Source organism: Anopheles coustani, chromosome 3 (assembly GCF_943734705.1).
Source record: "Anopheles coustani chromosome 3, idAnoCousDA_361_x.2, whole genome shotgun sequence".
Classification (NCBI taxonomy): Eukaryota; Metazoa; Arthropoda; class Insecta; order Diptera; family Culicidae; genus Anopheles; species Anopheles coustani.
Window position 1 is genome coordinate 53,308,334 of NC_071288.1, and position 17,737 is coordinate 53,326,070.

Here is a 17,737-nt window from a genome sequence, read left to right on the forward strand (position 1 = left end):
TCTAGTGTTGGCAGTTTCGGTAATCTGAAGATCCGATGACTCGCTCCCTAAATCGAATCGAAAGATTGGAATCCCAACCGGGAATCCATTTTCCCAACACTAGTGATTAATGCTAGTGTGCAGAATCGGAATTCGGAAGGTTAGAGGATTCGTTCTCGGCTCTGATTCCCTTTTTTCTGTCTATATTTCCCACCGGCTAGTGTACTCAGTAATTCACAGCGCCGTTTATAACTAGAATGTTTAAAATGTCCGTTATGTAAAGAAGGGTCCACACTTCCTTAGCTGGCGCTTCAACCGAGCGGACTTGGCAACACATTAACTTTAACATTAACTAACACGTACTTTACTTTTGGTGTGATAATCTGATTTTATTTTTAAAATAACTTACAAAAGACATTCACCTTTGTGCACGGTACGCTGATATGATCTTGGAGTTGAGCACTTAGAATTGTATGAAGAAACTTGATTATTTGTTGACTATTGATAATGTTAAGCACGTGAAAGTTTTGTTTGGTTTTTATTCCATGAAAAAACACGGTGACTAATTTATTTATTTATTTTCGTACAACGGACATTTGTCGTAGTAATTTTATGCTTGTGAATTTATCTCAAAATTGCTGCTCAAGGCCAATCAGATTTTTTTATTGTGAAATTTGCTCAAGATATTATTGCAGTTCTTTCTGCCTCCCCCCACTTTCCGCACTTCCCGTTTATTCACCTAACCGCACGAAAGGTGGAGAACTTTCGATAACTGCTTTAGAAGCCCAGAAGCACGCCGCATTAAGATTCATTTCTTTCGGGATTCGCGGAAGAGTAACACGCTTGGTGCGATTTTCACTGCGCAACTATCCATACTAATTGGTAAACTAAATCGTCAAATAACATGGCAGACAAATCAGGTGCTCCCATATTACCCACGAAAGGTAAGTAAAGCTGGTTTGGATTTAGTTTAACGTTATTAGTAAACGTGCTTACAACCAAATCATGAATGTTACAGCTGCAGAAGATGTGGACATGGTTGGTGCAGAAGAAGTGGAACTAAACCAGGAAATGCGTTATATTTTAGTAGACGACACATGTTGTCTAAATGATGATCCAAGTCGTTCCGTAAGTAGAAGTAGTTCGGAAACTGACGAAGATGAAAGGCCGCTTCAGGAACAGCTAGGCTCATGGGTGAAATCATCCGGACTTACCCAAGACAAGCTGAACGAACTTCTGGACATAATTCACCAGAAAACTACTGCTGATGTTGCTCGGGCAAATGGCGTCAGTTTGATAGAGCATACCGGTATAGAGGATGGACAAATTTGGTATCCGGGTGTGCAAAAGACCCTTCAATGGTATTTTCGGTAAGTGTTTCTACGGTCAACAAATTATGGTGTCCACTATTCCGTATATTCTTTTTTTCTTTCACAAGTCATGCACGGCCAACTGTCGACGTATTAGAAATAGACCTCTCATTGGAAGCCGTAACCATGCATAGCAAAGACAACGCCGGACTGTGGCCCATCTTGGTGCAGGTTCTATCGCTCCCAGAAAAGCCGATATTAGTTGTTGGCATATTTTACGGTTCGCCCTTGCCAGCCAACTGCGAAAGCTTTCTTCGGCCGTTAGTGTCCGAGTTGAATAGACTTTTCGAGACGGGAGTGCCGATTAGTTTCACAATTCCTTTTCTACACCGCCGAGAGAATACTTTCCAAAAGTTCGTTCCTATTCGCCTACGTTCCATCATCGCCGACGCACCAGCGCGAGCGTTCATGAACGGTAAGGATACATAACCTAACCTAACCGGTATTGGTGAATGAGCTGCTTATGAACAAACTATGTGTTTCTTTTCCAGGTATTGCCTACAGCAATGCTGCACGGCAATGTTACAAATGCACAAGCATTGGTAAGTTCATCAAAGAGGATGTGAAAGTAATCTTACCAGGTGTCAAAGGAGTCCAGCGAACAGCCGAACAGTTCCGGAACAGGGCATACGGTGCAAATTACACGCCGTCAACGCCTTTGCTCGATTTAGCCCGCTTCAATCTGATCGAAGACGTAGTGATTGGAGATGAATTTGGTGTGATGCGCAAGTTATTGAAAGGCTATGTGGAGAATGATATGGAGCCAACGTACCCAGGTTGGTCGGAGGAACTGGAGAAAAGAATGAGTCGAAAGTTATGCGCCATAAAATTCCCATCCGAGGTGGGAAGAACTTTGCGCCCGTTCAAGTATGCGCCGTATTGGTCTGGGCCAGAATTGCACACATTCTTGTACCACGCAAGCATGGCCGTTTTAAAAGACAAGATGGAGCCTAACGTGTACCAGCACTTTACACTGTACTATTGCGGAATGACACTCCTGTCATCGAAAGTGTATAAGAAGCATTGGGAGTACGCGGGGAAGCTATTGGAAAAGTTTGTCCAACAGTTCGACGAAGTGTACAAATCCCATCTTACCAACACCGTACACAACCTGCTGCATTACGCACCCGAGGTGCTCAAATTCGGGCCAAACAACCGGTACGCTTTCCAGAGTAAGCTTCGGCACATCAGAGGTATTGCCTACACGGTTCGAAAACCGTTGGAAAAAGTGGTTCGTAAACTGGTAGAAGAAAGCGCATTGGAAGCTGTGTGTGAAGATTCTGACGATGATGAATTCGAACAGCCAGAGTACCCCCGAATTGTCGTTTCCCAGGAGGAAGGAGTAGTGTTGCAGGTCAATGCAAATTTTATGCTGCAACGAGGGGTGCGAGATGGATGGTTCCTAACAAAAGAGAACGTCATAGTTTACTACACCACAGCATCAGTGCAGGACGAAAGAATCGTTATTCAGGGCCGACCGATGGTAAAACAATCACCTACGTTCTCGTACCCGCGCTCGTCGGCAATTATTCAAAACTTTAAGGCATCCGCGTCCGACCTATCCTCCAATGCCATCTCGGTTAAACTGCCCGATATCAAATGTAAACTAGCTGCAGCAATAACCAACAAGGAGCGGCGCGATATATACTTTAGTCCGGTGCTGCAGACATTAGGCCACGATACCATTAAACTCGAGGCACTCCTCAAGAGTATGGCCGATGAAAAACAGAAACAACCTAAGCAGGCAGCACAACAAAAATAATAATAATCGTTTTGCATCAGAAGAAAGAGAACCCCATCTATGTGGTAGCTGTGATCAGAATCAGCTCGAATTCTCCCGATTTTTTGAAGTGCAAAAAAAGGTTCAGTAGAGATCAGAACTTCGGGAAGCAAGAAATTAATACGGAAGATACTTAAAAAGTTTAAACTAAAAAGGGATAAACGAATTTTTCGCACTTACGAAGTGTGCTATCAGATTTTTTTTGTAATAGATGCAGCATTTTATTAGAAGGACGAATTAATAATAAGATGGTAAATTTGATAGACTGCGTCGAGCACTGGCACTGAAACATATCTTTGAGACGAACGAAAATGGATTCCAGGTGGCATAGAATTCAGGAGGCATTGATTTTCGAAGTCATGTAGAAGTCATGATCATAATCAGCTTTGATTTACTTAAACTTGAAAACAGAATGAAATTTATTGAGTAGTAAAGCAGATTGATTCAGCTTTTGAGAGTAGAGTCCAAGACAGTTTTTTCTTTATCAAATTTAATCATATTGCGGTATTTGCATAGAATTACACTGCATTTTCTAATAACATTGAAGCATTGTTTTCAATAAACAGAATGAAATGAAATGAAATGGATAGCGGAACAGTAGTAGAACAGAAGATCGATTCAGATTTGGGAAAGTAGAGTCCAAGGCATTTTTGTTTCTTTATCAAAGTTTATTATGTATCGGCATCTGCATATCGAATTACACTGCATTTTCTAATAAAAATGAAACCAAGTTTTCAAGAATTTCTAACCAATGCGTACTGCTTATCCACTCTCACGTATAACCCGACCAACCAATGTACATCTGAGCGAGATTGTCCGTGTCGGTCGCTTCTTTAATGAGATGGTTGACCTGACCTTCGATGGACAGTGGCATGCATGACGGTTTACCGTTAATTTTCACGTAACCCTTGAGCCGCTCCTCGATGTTCTGAACGTTGAGCCACGCCTGCGGGTCCGTACGTTCCGTGTTGGTGTCGCGTGAGCTGACATCCCCAACACTACCCACTCCACCAACTTTGCTCCATGAAACCATTGGATCGTACACGAACGGCTTCAAGACGGACATGAACGTTGGGGCCTGATTCTGCAGTATCCGCAACACTATCTCACAGCACCGCCGGAAAAGACCTTCGACCCCCAAGGGGCCCATCGCGTGAACCATGTTGTGCGTCAGGCGAAACGGTACCACCTCCGGGATCTGAAACGTTTCGCCCCGATTGAAGAGACAGTTGAAGTCAACGTGCACCGTATCGCCATTGGTTGAATCGAACAGAATGTTCTCGCCGTGACGATCACCCAGCCCCAGGATGTATCCGACCATCGAAATAACAGCCGTCGTTTTGATGTAGGACGAGCGTGCCTGGAACCAGTTGTGCGGATTGGGAAAGCAGTCCCGGAACCATTCGCCAAACACGGGCGGATGCCGAGGCACCAGGATCGACAGGAACGCATCGCGCTTTTTCGTCAGCGGATCTGTGCGAGCGTAGTTATAGTTGCGTAACTCCTTGGCTGCTATTCCGAGCCCGCGCTGCTTGTAGTACGTGAACACGATAGCGCGGAACGTGTTCAGGTTCGAGATCCATTCGATGATGCCGCACTCCTCGTTCAGTGGCAGCACGGCGTAGGTACGAATGTGCAAACGCCTGTGCTTCGCGTCCGGATCCTGGGCCAGGTACTGCTTCACCACCGCATTGAACTCCATCAGGCGGAAGTCTTTGCGCAAGTCATCCTTCGGTTTCATCATCATCGTGTACAGCCGCCCATTATGCCCGCGGAGGTTAATTTTGCGCGGTTTTTGCAACGAATGGAGAACCGTCACCTCCTCCTCGATGCTCGCGATGTAGATATCGTTGGTCGGGTACGGCTTAAAGTCGGTGCCGGAACTTTTGTTCAGCACCAGCTGCATACACCGCTCGATCGGTATCAGCACCTTCGAGAAGTTCCGGTCCGCCAGCAGCTTCGGAAGTGCCTTGACGAGCGAGGACACCGTCACTTTCACCGTCGCCGACCGACTGCTGTTGCCGCCGCCGGGGATTTCTTTGTTCGTTAGCTCTATGAAACGATCCGCTAGGGCGTTGAAATCCTTTATGAGCTTATCCATGCTAGCTGTCTGGGCCAGCTGACGATCGTTGAAGATCTCCACGCAACGCCGCACCCGGTTAGGGTAGGACGATTTGTACACACTCAACATCATCCAGAGCGTCTGCTGAGGGTAGTTCAGCAGTAGCTTCACGATAATGCTCTTCAGCACTTGGTACGTTTCCACCGACGGGTGCGCGACCCGGCTGATGAGCTGCGAGAATGAGGTGAAGAAAAAGTACGGTGAAAGTGTGTTGCAAAGCTTATGCGCCAGCGCGTTCATTCGTTGGGCAGCTTTCCGGCTCATGGCGATCTGCCCGGAGGAGGAAGAGCTGGTGGTCGAGGTTGTTTTAAGCAGTGCCTTCGCCGTCGAATCGAGCCAAATGCTCAACACCCGTGGCATCGACTGGTAGATGTAGTTCGAACCGTACTGCATCGAGTTGCCGTATGCAACCATCGCTTCCAGCATCAAATCCCAGCCCTTCGCCGAGTCCTGCTCGTTGCTCGGGAACGAACCGTACAGTTTGTCCAGATACTGCGCCAGCTGTACCAGTGCGATTTCACTTTCCGGGTTTGCGGCCACCGCCTCCTTGAAGTAGCTGTGGTTGAGAGTGGTCGAGATGTTCGAAGCCTCCGCATTGTATGCAGCGATAAGCCGCTTACCTTCAGCGTACACTAGCCGATCCTCTTTCGGGAGCGTTTTAAGTGCGTTCGCATCGGATTCGTTGACAATTTCATTCACCCCACGCTCCAACACCTTCAGTGCGCCAGCTATATCGCGCCTTTCCCACAGTAGCTTAGCGTTTTTAATGAAAAGATCTTGCGGACGGTAGCTTTCCGCGTGTAGGATGTACAGTAGCGCCTGCTGGTACATGTTGGCCTTCGAGGCCAGCTCGGTGCTCTTCATCCACAGCTCGCCGATCAGTCGGTCGAACAGTTGGCGCAGTTCCTTCACCGTCGATCCAGCGCCTTGCCTTTCATCCACTGTACGCTTCATTTCCTTAAGCAGTATCCGCCGTAGGCTGATGATCGGTTCGAGTGTGGTTGCGTTCGGCTGGAGCACTTCCAGGCGCGTGTTTAGATTGTCCACCAGCTGCCGAACATCGTCGATCAGCTTGTTGTCTTTGTCCTTGCGCTGCTGCCGCAAGCGGTGCATAATGTGACCACATTTCTCAAACTCTCTGATCATGTGCAGCTTCAGCACCTGCTCGTATCGCTTCTCGTACGTTCCCAGTTCGTCCAGGGTACGCGAGGTTCCACTGCGACCGGTACCGAATCCACTGCCCCGTACCACCTCCTGCCGGGCATGGACGATTTCTGCGCAAAATTTCTCGTAGTCCGTCTGGCGGTACTTTACAATCAGTGATCCACAAATGATGCCCCAGTGGCGGGTTTCATCCGGAGCGGCCTGTCGATGTTCTAGCAAGTCCTGTAGCTCCTCGAAGCGTCCTAACCGATACAATGGTTCTGCCTGGATGTCCTGCAGCGGTTCACACAGAGCCGTATCGTGGTATCGGGCGAGCAAACTCTCCGCCAGCAGTAAGGCCGTTTCCGGTTGATCGAGCCGGAGGTAACATTCGATCATGCTGTTCAAGTCGTCCAGCTTCGGCGGTTCGCCGGCACCCATCACCTGGAACAACCGTTCGTAGCAAGCCACCGCCTCATGCAGTCGGCCGGTAGTGTTGTGGTAGAGAATTTGCTCGGTCAAGGTCGGCTCGGTAGCTTTCAGTGCCATCACACCTTCGACGGAGTCCGTATCGCCGAGCCGCGAATAGATTTCTCCCAGAAAGGGTAACTTCTCCTGCAATCGCTTGCCCCGATCTTCACCGATCGAGCGATGCTCAAGCAGCTGCAGGGCACGTGCGTACTCGTGGCACTTAAAGTTTACCCGTGCCAGCAGGTCCGGATCGAAATGGTCGAGAAAAGCATCAACTACCTTCGCACTGCCACCATTCGATTCCTTTTCCTCCGCAGTACGATCCGCCTTGAGCCGTTGACGCTTCCAGCGCTCGAGAAAATCGAACAGTCCAAAAGCATATTTTGCACATTCGAGCGCAAGCTCCTTACCGGTGCTGTCCCGCGTCTCTTGATCGCACATGAGCGATTCCACTATGCTGCTGCCCACCGCCGTCGCAGTGCCCGTCGGCACGATGTCGTTCACCGTCGGCGCGAGCAGCCCACCATCCTGGGATTGGGTGCCTGAGACGGCCGCATCGAAAACCGTCTGCAACTCGTCCGCTATACGATGACGTTGCCCCACATCCTCACAGAGCTGCAGGGAGTGTAGCAATATGTAGGGCAGCACAAGGGAAAGAGTTCCCGCGTCACAGCGCAAACTCGGTTTGAAGGCACGCAACAGGTTACGGGTGGCCTCTTGGCCAATGCTTTCAATCATCTGCGAGGCCCACTGGTAGGACCACTCGAAACTGGACCGAACGTTGTTGAACACCGGATGCAGCACGGTTGGGTTCGCGATCGAGACCGTGGTATAGGATGACGTGAGCAGTGGTTCCATGATCGGACGCAAGCGCTCCGGGATGGTCTCCCAAACGTCACACTTTTTGCCCTTGGCCGGGGATACTCCGCGTTCGCTCAATATTTCCTGAATGGCCAGCGAAAAGCTGTCGACAAATTTCGAATCCCGTTGGCGCTGATACGCACGGCACAGTTCGCGAAGTGCAAATATGGCGAACGCGTCCGAGTGGATGGTCAGCGCGAAACCAAGCCCCGACGGAGCATAATTCGGGGGCAGATGGCTCGGTGCAAATGCTCCCATCTCACCGAAACATTCGGCCGCCCGTAGCTGCAGATTGGTGTCCTGCTCTCCGAGGGCGCGATTCAACATTTCTACCATCGTTGCGATGGTGCCGATGCTAACACGCTGATGCTGGCCCAGAATGGCTTCGTTCAACTCCCTGCGGTTGGCTTCAAACAACCGGCAAAGATGGGTCAGGGCAAAAGCACGCACGGTGAAATTCTCATGGTTGCAATGTCGCAGCAGTTCCTCGAGCCGAGCCGCAAACCGATCGCTTGCATGTCCACTGTGTGCGGTAATGCGCACCTTTATGGTTTTCCTTATATCTTCCGGCATGCCCGGTGCGTCCGCAAGAAAGTACAGATCGCCGATGTAGTTCCCGAGCAGGCTGTTGTTTTCCAGCACCAGATAACGAAAGATGTACTCCACATCATCGGGATAGGAGGCGAGCAGCGGCTCGAGGGTGACAAACACCGTGCTCAATAGCGGCCCCAGGACGCTCACCTCGACGGTGCACACGAAAATGCGCCAAACGTTGACACAGTAGCGGGTAAAGGTGGGTCCCTCCGGCAATGCCAGTGCGGTGCGCAGCAATGCGATTATTTTAAACCGGAACGGGGTTATATGTTCTCCACCGAGAAGCCTGATGATGTCGCCCAGGCTTAGTAGCGCTTCGTTTTTAACGATTTTTTCACCATCCGCATTAACCAACGTTGCCTCGAAGTTGGCCAGCACTCCAAGGAATCGGGTCGCAATGTAGTCGGCTATGCGGGCCGTGGGGACTTGGTCGGTGTCACTGTCTTTCGAAAGCAAGCTTCGAATCGCGTTTATCACGTACTCAGCGTTGAAGTGGTAGAATATTAGTATTTCTGATACGGTGCGCTGAAAAGAAGGAACGAAGAAAGGTTTAAACGAAACATTTAATTTAAACGTCCATCTTTGTAAACCAATTCCATTTCTACCTAACAATGCATGGCGCAGTTCTGGCCATTATAAAGGATGTTTATAATTGTCGCTGCATATTAGTCCAATATTTCTCAATTGAGCAAAGGTTTGAAGTATTTAAATTTGAGTAATGTACAGGGTACCAAATATTTGTATCATTTTTTTTCAGAAATGAATCTCACACGTTTTAGAAAAAAGAGCATTTAACTTTGCAATTCGGACAAGTACACATTTGCTGTGTTAGCTACAGGGTGTCCAATATATTCTCATATAAACTCAAACATAAATTGTTTCATAAGACTATGCAGCATTTTCTTGTTCTTTTTTTGATTTAAAGTTAATTTTTTATAGATCATGTAGCTAATATGTTATGGAATCGTACTGCAACCAGTTTATGCACCAGGTTCAAACGTTTTACAAAAAAGGTTCATGCTGCACACAAGACTTCCATCGCTACTTTCTCCCAAATTCGGAGGATTGCAACATTGTACTTGGTCGAAGCGGATTTATTTTGCTGTTGTATATTTGATAAAATCCTTGGCTCCTCAAAATAATTTATTGAATTCAAGGGTGGTGAACGGGGGGATCAGTCTTTCTGGCAAAAAAAAAAATCAGTGCCGTTTTGCCCGCTAACAGATATGGATCATATTAGCAATGTTATGTCGGTGATATAGCACTCTATCATTATAGTGGGAGTTAAAGTGAAATCGTATTTTTCCGAAGAGACAGATTTTGCCGACCGCAAAGTAATATTCGACGATGGCATCGATCTCCTCGCTCGTGAGTTCTCGTAGCTGCCGGCGTTTACTCCTTCTTCTAAGAGTTTTAACGCGGAAACATCGGCACGACGAGTTTGAGTAGGCGCAATCATGCACGACGTGGAGGTGGTCTCGTTCGAGGAATATGTAAAGCATCCGGATGTCTCTATTCGCTTTTTCGATGAGGCCAAGAAGTGTTTCAGTTCCTGCCACATCAGCGAATCTCCAAACGCCTGCGTGGTAATACCTGTATTGAGTATCACGTCTTGTAGAAAGCTCTTTAAGTCCTCTTTGGAGATAGGCGCGCTCTCCCTGAAGCTCATCTCGGAGACCATCATGTGCACGATCTTCCAGTGTTGGTGAAGACTCTCCGGTATTGGTGCTACCGAAGTCATCGTCATCGTCACCGGATTCGATAAGGGATCCTCCTCCGAGGCTTCCAGCTCCTCTTGCGCCAACCAGTTGTTCATCAGCTCTTGATTCTTGCGGATCCATGTCCAGATTTGGTTCGCTGCACTAAGTACTTTTTCACTGATATCTATTGGCGACTCCACAACGTCGTCGCTAGTCGTTTCACGATTGTACTGGCTCTCGAACTCCATGGCTCCGCTTAACACGTTAAGCGCTACGTCGGCCCCGTGGGGCCGACAGTGTTCTTCCCCGTAAGCCGGCGTCGGTCTGCTTAGACCGACAGAACCCGTTAGGTAGGCCGGCGTTTCTACGAATTGCTGGCAGAACGGAAAGCAGTCCAATTTGGGCATAGCGCTTAACGTGTTAATATACTCTCTGACCACTGGTACACCCCTTTTATACCAATAATCATTCGATCGAACTATATCAATAATCTGTTTCTCCCTGCGCACATGTGTACACTCAAGTGGCTCGTGTACTGATAAGCCACTCATCATCACCTCATGGAAATTTCCACTCAACAACAAACCACTTGATAACGACAATGTACACAGCATTGATTGCTTGCTCAAGTAGTGTTTATGATAACACTACTTCACCGACGACGACGACGACACCAAGGGCCAGGGAACCCCGGGCCGCCCCCCTCGCCCTAGGAGTTTCACTCGACGCCGTAGGCGTCCTCTGGCGAGGGGGGCGGCCCGGGGTTCCCCGGCCCTTGGTGCCGTCGTCGTCGTCGGTGAAGTAGTGTTATCATAAACACTGCGTAATTGTACGTCATTTAATGAATGAATACAAAGTACAAATTATGTGAGCAATGTCTCAACGCTCACTATGGATCATGCTTAAGACCCATAAAATGCAACGTTGATGGTTGTATTAAAAAGAATCATCCTCTGCTACACGAACATGCACAATATGCAGCAGTGAACGTATTCAGTGCTCATGTTGGTACGGGCGACAGTATGTTATTTCGTGTAGTACCTGTGGACATTCATCATGATGGTCGAAAACTAACGGTACTAGCTTTTCTGGATGAAGGTGCAGCTATAACGTTAGTCGAACGTCAATTAGCGGATCGTCTCGGGGCAACTGGAGTACCAGAGAAACTAACATTAACATGGACTGCTGGTATCGAACGTGTAGAAAAAGGGACTCAGAAGCTGAGTCTCACCATATCATCGAAGGACTCTACAGACCGACAGCTATTGAAAAATGTTCATACCGTAGAAAAGTTGGAGCTGCCGCATCAACGCCTGGATCCTAGAAAACTAAAAGAACGGTACGACTATCTGAAAAACATTCCTTTGGAATCCTACACAGGACGACCCGAGATGTTGATAGGATTGAACAACATCGACATGTTCACTCCGTTAGATGTAGTTTCTGGAGAAGAAAATGATCCAATAGCCGTCAAGACAAAGATTGGTTGGGCAGTTTATGGCTACACAAAATCCGGCACCACAAATACCAACCATATAGGGTTTCATCAAAGAGTGACTAACGAACATCTGTACGAACTCATTAAAGAACAATACCAGTTAGAAGAGTCCGTCATTTCGATTCCCAATGAATCAGCTGAAAATAAAAGAGCTGAAAGAATTATGGAAGAAACTACGAAACGAGTAGGCGATCAGTTCGAAACAGGGCTTTTGTGGAAAGAAAATGAAAGAAAGTTTCCTGAGAGCTACTCCATGGCAACGAAGAGATTCAGACAACTTGAATCGAAATTGAAGAAAAGACCTGAATTGATGAACAACCTATGCCAACAAATCGAAGACTACCAGAAAAAGGGCTACGCGCATATGATCACGCGAGAAGAACTGAGAAGTGCGGAAACTATTTTAAAACGGCAGGCTCAGTGGGAAAGCTACCCGGACGAAATGGAAATTCTAGAAGCTAACTTGCAAAAAACAGAATCAAGTGCTATGAAAAAGATTAAAAAGCAAAGCACAGTGTACATATATTCTCCAATATTAGACGACCAAGGAGTAATGCGAATGGATACCAGATTGACCAACAACCCCGATCTTCCATCCGATCAACGGTACCCAATTATAAAGGCAAGACAACATAACATCACCAAGAAAATCGTTGAACATTATCATGAAGTCTATGGTCATGCTAATAGTGAGACAGTTTTCAACGAGATACAACAACGATTTAAGATCCCGAAACTTCGAGCAACAATTAAAACGGTTTGCCGTCAGTGCAATTGGTGCAAAGTGTATAAGTGCAAGCCCAACACTCCAAGGATGGCACCTTTACCTGTGGAGAGGACGTCACCAAATCTTCGTCCTTTCAGCGCATTTGGCATCGATTACTTTGGACCACTAGAAGTTACAGTTGGACGGCGAAAGGAAAAACGGTGGGTTGCTTTGTTCACCTGTTTGGCTGTGAGAGCGATACATCTCGAGGTAGTTCACAGTCTGTCAACTCAGTCGTGTTTGATGGCGATTAGACGTTTTGAAAGCAAGTTTGGAAAGGCGAACGATATCTACTCGGATAATGCAACATGTTTCAAAGCGGCTGACAAGGAACTTCAACAGATGAAACGGGTGTTCTACGTGTGTGCCGAAAAAGTGACCTCAACTTCAACATCCTGGCATTTTAATCCACCAGGAACTCCACATATGGGCGGCGTTTGGGAGAGAATGGTGCGTTCGGTGAAAGAGGCGATGCGAGTCCTAAATGACAACAGAACACTGACAGACGAAATATTAATAACCACTTTGGCGGAGGCTTGCGAAATGATAAACTCGCGACCATTAACATATGTAGCTGAAGATTCATCAGAACCAATAGCGCTTACTCCGAATCAATTCCTAAGGGTACCAGGGGCTTACACTGCGACTTGTGAACCATACGATTTAGCCAAGGGACTTAGGAACCAATTTAAAAGGTCGCAATATTTAGCAGATAGAATGTGGGAGCGTTGGATAAAGGAATATCTGACATCTTTGAACCAGAGAGGTAAATGGCTCAAGGACCAAAAAGATTTGGAAATCGGAGATCTAGTTTTTGTCGTTGAAGGAAAAACTAGAAATGAATGGATGAGAGGGAAAGTAGTAAATGTTATAAAAGGTAAAGACAAAAGGGTTAGACAAGCGGATGTAGAGCTAGCGAATAAGAAAATCGTAAGACGAGCAGCCATCCATCTGGCAACGTTGGAGATTTCGTAAGTCTTCGTTAGAACCCGAGAGACGTTACGGGAGGGGGTGTTAGCGCTGCCAGAAAAGTTTAAACATATTATCAAAGAAGGATAAGATAGAATAGGTCAGCCAAGAAATAAGTTAGTTGCAATGAAGACTTTGAGAGAGGAGGTTGGAATAGTACTTTTTTTAGTTTTTGATGGTTTGATGGTTTGATGGTTTGATGAAGGCTTGAAGGTTTGAAAGTTGATGTGAAATATAGCTGCCATTTGAACTATTTACTAAAAACAGCTATTTCGTTATTTTTCGAGATAACACCTATTTTCAATTTTTTTAAACTGCTTGCAATCCGTTCAATGAAGGGGGCAATTTTCAGCAAAACTTACCTTTATATCCGAGTGAAGAAGCTCGAAGAAGCTGTTCCCGGTAAGTTTCATGATGTACTCGATGCAACGATTGGTTACCTCCGGCGTTTCACTGATGAACAGATACGTATAGATGGTCAAAAATGACGTAGACAGGATCGTCACTAGATCCTTGCGACTGATGGCTGCCAATTCGGAAAGCATGTCGTCACACTTCGGGAAACGTAGACACCAGGGCAAAAGCATGGCCATCATGGTTTTGTAGTGTTTGCCAACAAAATCGGCCGGATCACGACATTCGAATGTGTGACTAACGATGGTCAACGAGTGTGCCAGCGAGATGCCAGAGAAACAATAGTTGCTCACCGCGAGGCCCATCATCAGCTTCATAATGTCATGCCGGTACCAGCATAGAATGTTCCACGGGCTAACATCTTGCCGAGCGCACATTTCTGCAACAGCACGAGACGCTTCGTACGTTACTTCCGATTCCGGTTGCATAAGCAGAAAAAGCATCATTCGCACGCACTGCTTTAGCGATTCGTCACGTCTTTGTGGTGCAATTTGAGATAGAGCTTTGTTTCGAGCTGAGCCAACGGCAATTTCTATGATCATTCGAACGATGGCACTCTGATGGTCGTAGGAAGGAATTCCCGCAAAACTTTGTTCGATAGCTGCCAGTGCTTGCTTTAGCACCAGATCAATGTACTTGTCGTACAATTCCGGGTTGTCTGCTAACCGATTGGCCAAAGTGCTTAGAATCGCTCTAGCATTTTCGCTCATTGCCTGACAGACCTCGAGGGATCGATCACTAAACAAACTCACCCAACAAGGCACTATTTCTTCATTGATCAGCAAATCCGTGTGCTTTAGAGCGTTGGGAAGAAACTTTACAAATGCCAACCGCCCTTCAACGGTAGTGTCTTTCAAATGGGGTAATATACTACGAAACTTCGCATCCAGCTCTAGTGACAGTCCAGCGGCAACCAAAGTTTCGGTTACCGTTTTCAGATAAATTCCATCCGCGTATCCGGTAAATTGTTTTGGTTCCAAACAGTGTCCACATTGGAAGTTCCTGTGATTTTCTGTGCATTGGTATACCTTGAACCGATCACTGGTAGCTGCTCGAATACAGTACAGTATGCCCAATGCAGGAATTATGTTTTCAAGGCGCACATCTTTAACGTTGGATAATAATGGCAGAAATACTCGCTCAAACAGCGTTTTTAGTGGAATTTTCGCAGATAGTACAAGCTGCTGGAATTGTTTAGCAACAACGGTTTTTAAGATTCCGTCTTCCTCCGATAAAATGACCTCTAGCAGTGCAAGAAGTTTTTCCGTTAGGTACGATTCAATTTCAGGAAAGTCTTTTTCCAAATGACTCATTTGTATGGCACACAGTCTCTCCAGGGCATGCTCACGTTGTTGCTCCATATACTTAACATCTTTACTGTGCACTTGTTTTTCGCGGCTGAAACCTTCGGGTTTCAAGTATGTTCCTTCGATTGGAGAGAACAACACGTTCAACAAGGAACGCTGTGTTTCACTGCCAATACGCCTAAAATCCGTCAGTTGAATCATGTGGAAACATAGATCGAGCAGTACGGACCAATTTTCTCCGGAACATTTGAATAAGTTGTCCTCGTCCATGGGTGGTAGTTTCGAATCGAACCGCCACAAGAATATGTAGAGCCGCTCGCCGGACCGATTATGGCTGGTTGCCATATTACGATTAAATTTAAAATTTAGCTTATTAGCAAGGTCTAAAACGTACTGAAAAAGATTTTGCTGACGTTCGATCTTTTCGAGTAAAATGGACCAAATAGTGCTGATCTCACTGATCGGTATCGGCTGGCAGCCTTCGTTCATGTTGATTCGTTCGATTGTGCTGCATTTGTATCGATGTTTAACCATGTTCTTGGCCTTGAGCATTGCTTCATCGTAAATAGCATTTTCCAATAATAACAGCGCTTCAGGACAATGGTCTAAGGCAGCAAGTAAATTTCCAGCATCATTTGTACATGGGTTTAGTCTACGTATAAGTTCTACCAGCTGGTGTTTATAATTGCTCAACACAGCATCCATTTCCTCTTGCTGCATGATCCGGTCTAGTTGATGGATTTCCTTCGTATGATGCATTATGTTACAAGCTGCATTTTTGAGCTTCTCTTTCCAAGAAGAATCCAAGGAGGACAGCTGGTGTAGATTGCTTAGCGTACTAAACAGGTCTGTAATTGCCAACAAAAATACCTTGACTTTCTTCGCCGTAACTAGTCCACCCGTATGCCAAGCTTTCAAACGGCACAGTGAGGTTGCCGTCATGTTCATAACGTCGATTGCTGTTTGTAGGGAATCTTCGGAAGTTAGCGCTTGGTTGGAGTATCTGAAGTAGGTGGAGAAAAATACCATACACAGCATTTTTTCATCAATATTTCCAATTGATAAAGTCCGCAATACTGCACGTACACTGCCGGCGATAATCTGCAGTGATGCTTCGTCTTCTCCATCGAACACGATCGATATTATATTTCTTAGAACGCGCAAACAATATGTACGTATTTTGCGGCAACATGCCATACTGTTGATAGTTATTTCTGCAAAATGGCAATCACTGATACAATTATCGTTGACCAGGAACTGGATGAACTCGTTTAACGATGATTTACTGTCCGGTTGATGATCATTCATTTGCTCAAGCAGTTCGACAAATTTGGACCATATTTCCTGTGCCAACCATCGCTGTTTAATGAAACACGCAGTAATTATTTCCTTCAGCACTTCGGTGCAGCTCTTCGCAATGCTAGAAGAAACGGAATGACAAACATAAAGGGAGTAACGCATCGATACAAATTAAGTATTGCACATTTCGATACCTGTCGTAAATGTCCATTGATGCGATCCGAAGTAGCTGATAAATGAGCCAAAAATTGCAAGTGCGGCACTTTTGCCGTTCGATGTCTGATATCAGTAGTGTCGATGGAAACAGACCAGGATCATCATAGGTAATATCGGTACGAATCATGTTCAAGATCATTTCGATTCTAGAGCTGTTGTCTTCGTTCACTATCTCGGTGAGTGTTGATATCAGTGTGCGCCACATACTTTCTATCCCTTCTGCCGAATACTTGGCCTCCTCCGGATTGGCCTCCATGGTCCGGTTTACGCCGATCTTTGCTGTTTAACACTAAATTAAGAGCTCGCAGTCAATTAGCCGGCCAAATAAACTGTTCTTTCTGTTTATTATTCTTTCAATATCACTTTGCGCCAAACTTTGACGTTTTGTCAAGAAAGTAGATCAGTAAATATGAAGGTAGGGTGTAAACAAGATTCATACACCTACCGCTATAAAAAAAATATTCTGCGATATTTCTGTAAGTGTAGAATTTTATGAAATTCTAATGTATTCGTTTGTTACATAGAGATGAAAGTCACAATTTAGAGTTTATTCACGCATGCAGCGATCCAATAAAATGAAACAACTGTGAAATAATCCTACGAAAACTTCACACTACCGATTTCTTCTGTCAAATTCATACAAAATCCAAGGTGGGTCTCAAAAAGAGGTAAGCTCACCCGCTAGACATTTAAATGGACAAAATTAGGATTTTTCGAGCACTCGATCAGCTTTTCGAGTAGAATTACTATTTTGAACTCCTACTTTTGTTTCAGCCTGCCTCGGGCCGTACAAAAATTAGGCCTTTGTTAAAAATATCAATTAAAACTGAGTTTCATAACTGAATTACTGAATTTGTGAAGGCTAGAAATAAGTAGTACAACGAAAATTCTGATGTTTCGTGGAGAATATTTGAGGGTATTATGATTGGGAGCGCGGAAACGATAAACTTCTCGACGCTGGCCCATACAAAAGGTAAACAACACTTTGAAAAAAGCGAAAAAATGGCTGGACGTCTCGACGATCCAAAACGACGCCACCTGCGTGTCGAGACGATGCGCGGATACGAAACGACGCGCGTCGTTATCATCGAGCAGTTTCAAGCACCTCCTGGTCGATGGATCTCTATAGACCGTATGTGTCCGAAGCATATGTGGGTTCTATGGATCTTGGTATTTACCAAGAACATGATAATTCAGGATGCACTTTTCATATCAACGTTGTGTTTAGACAAGTCACTTTGATTTATT

The 17,737-nt window shown here is 45.9% G+C and overlaps 2 protein-coding genes across 4 annotated transcripts; one reads left to right on the forward strand and one right to left on the reverse strand.

Moving 5' to 3' along the window:
• Positions 1 to 787: 787 nt before the first annotated feature.
• Positions 788 to 3,877, forward strand: LOC131260561 (uncharacterized). The gene is made up of 4 exons (XM_058262323.1): positions 788 to 923; positions 998 to 1,349; positions 1,418 to 1,764; positions 1,841 to 3,877. The coding sequence occupies exons 1-4, from the start codon at positions 884 to 886 to the stop codon at positions 3,109 to 3,111; spliced, it is 2,010 nt and encodes a 669-aa protein (XP_058118306.1). The 5' UTR covers positions 788 to 883; the 3' UTR covers positions 3,112 to 3,877.
• LOC131260560 (serine/threonine-protein kinase ATR-like) lies at positions 3,871 to 16,795 on the reverse strand. Of its 3 annotated transcripts, none has more exons than XM_058262320.1 (3): positions 16,468 to 16,795; positions 13,616 to 16,394; positions 3,871 to 8,845 (listed from the first exon to the last, which is right to left on the reverse strand). In XM_058262320.1, exons 1-3 carry the CDS (start codon positions 16,743 to 16,745, stop codon positions 3,902 to 3,904), a joined length of 8,001 nt encoding a protein of 2,666 aa, XP_058118303.1. In that variant the 5' UTR covers positions 16,746 to 16,795; the 3' UTR covers positions 3,871 to 3,901. The 3 variants fall into 3 exon arrangements, with proteins under 3 accessions (XP_058118303.1, XP_058118304.1, XP_058118305.1); XM_058262321.1 differs by lacking the exon at positions 16,468 to 16,795 and having other exon boundaries at positions 13,616 to 16,188; positions 16,261 to 16,312; XM_058262322.1 differs by lacking the exon at positions 16,468 to 16,795 and having other exon boundaries at positions 13,616 to 15,977; positions 16,061 to 16,245.
• Between the last annotated feature and the right edge of the window lie 942 nt (positions 16,796 to 17,737).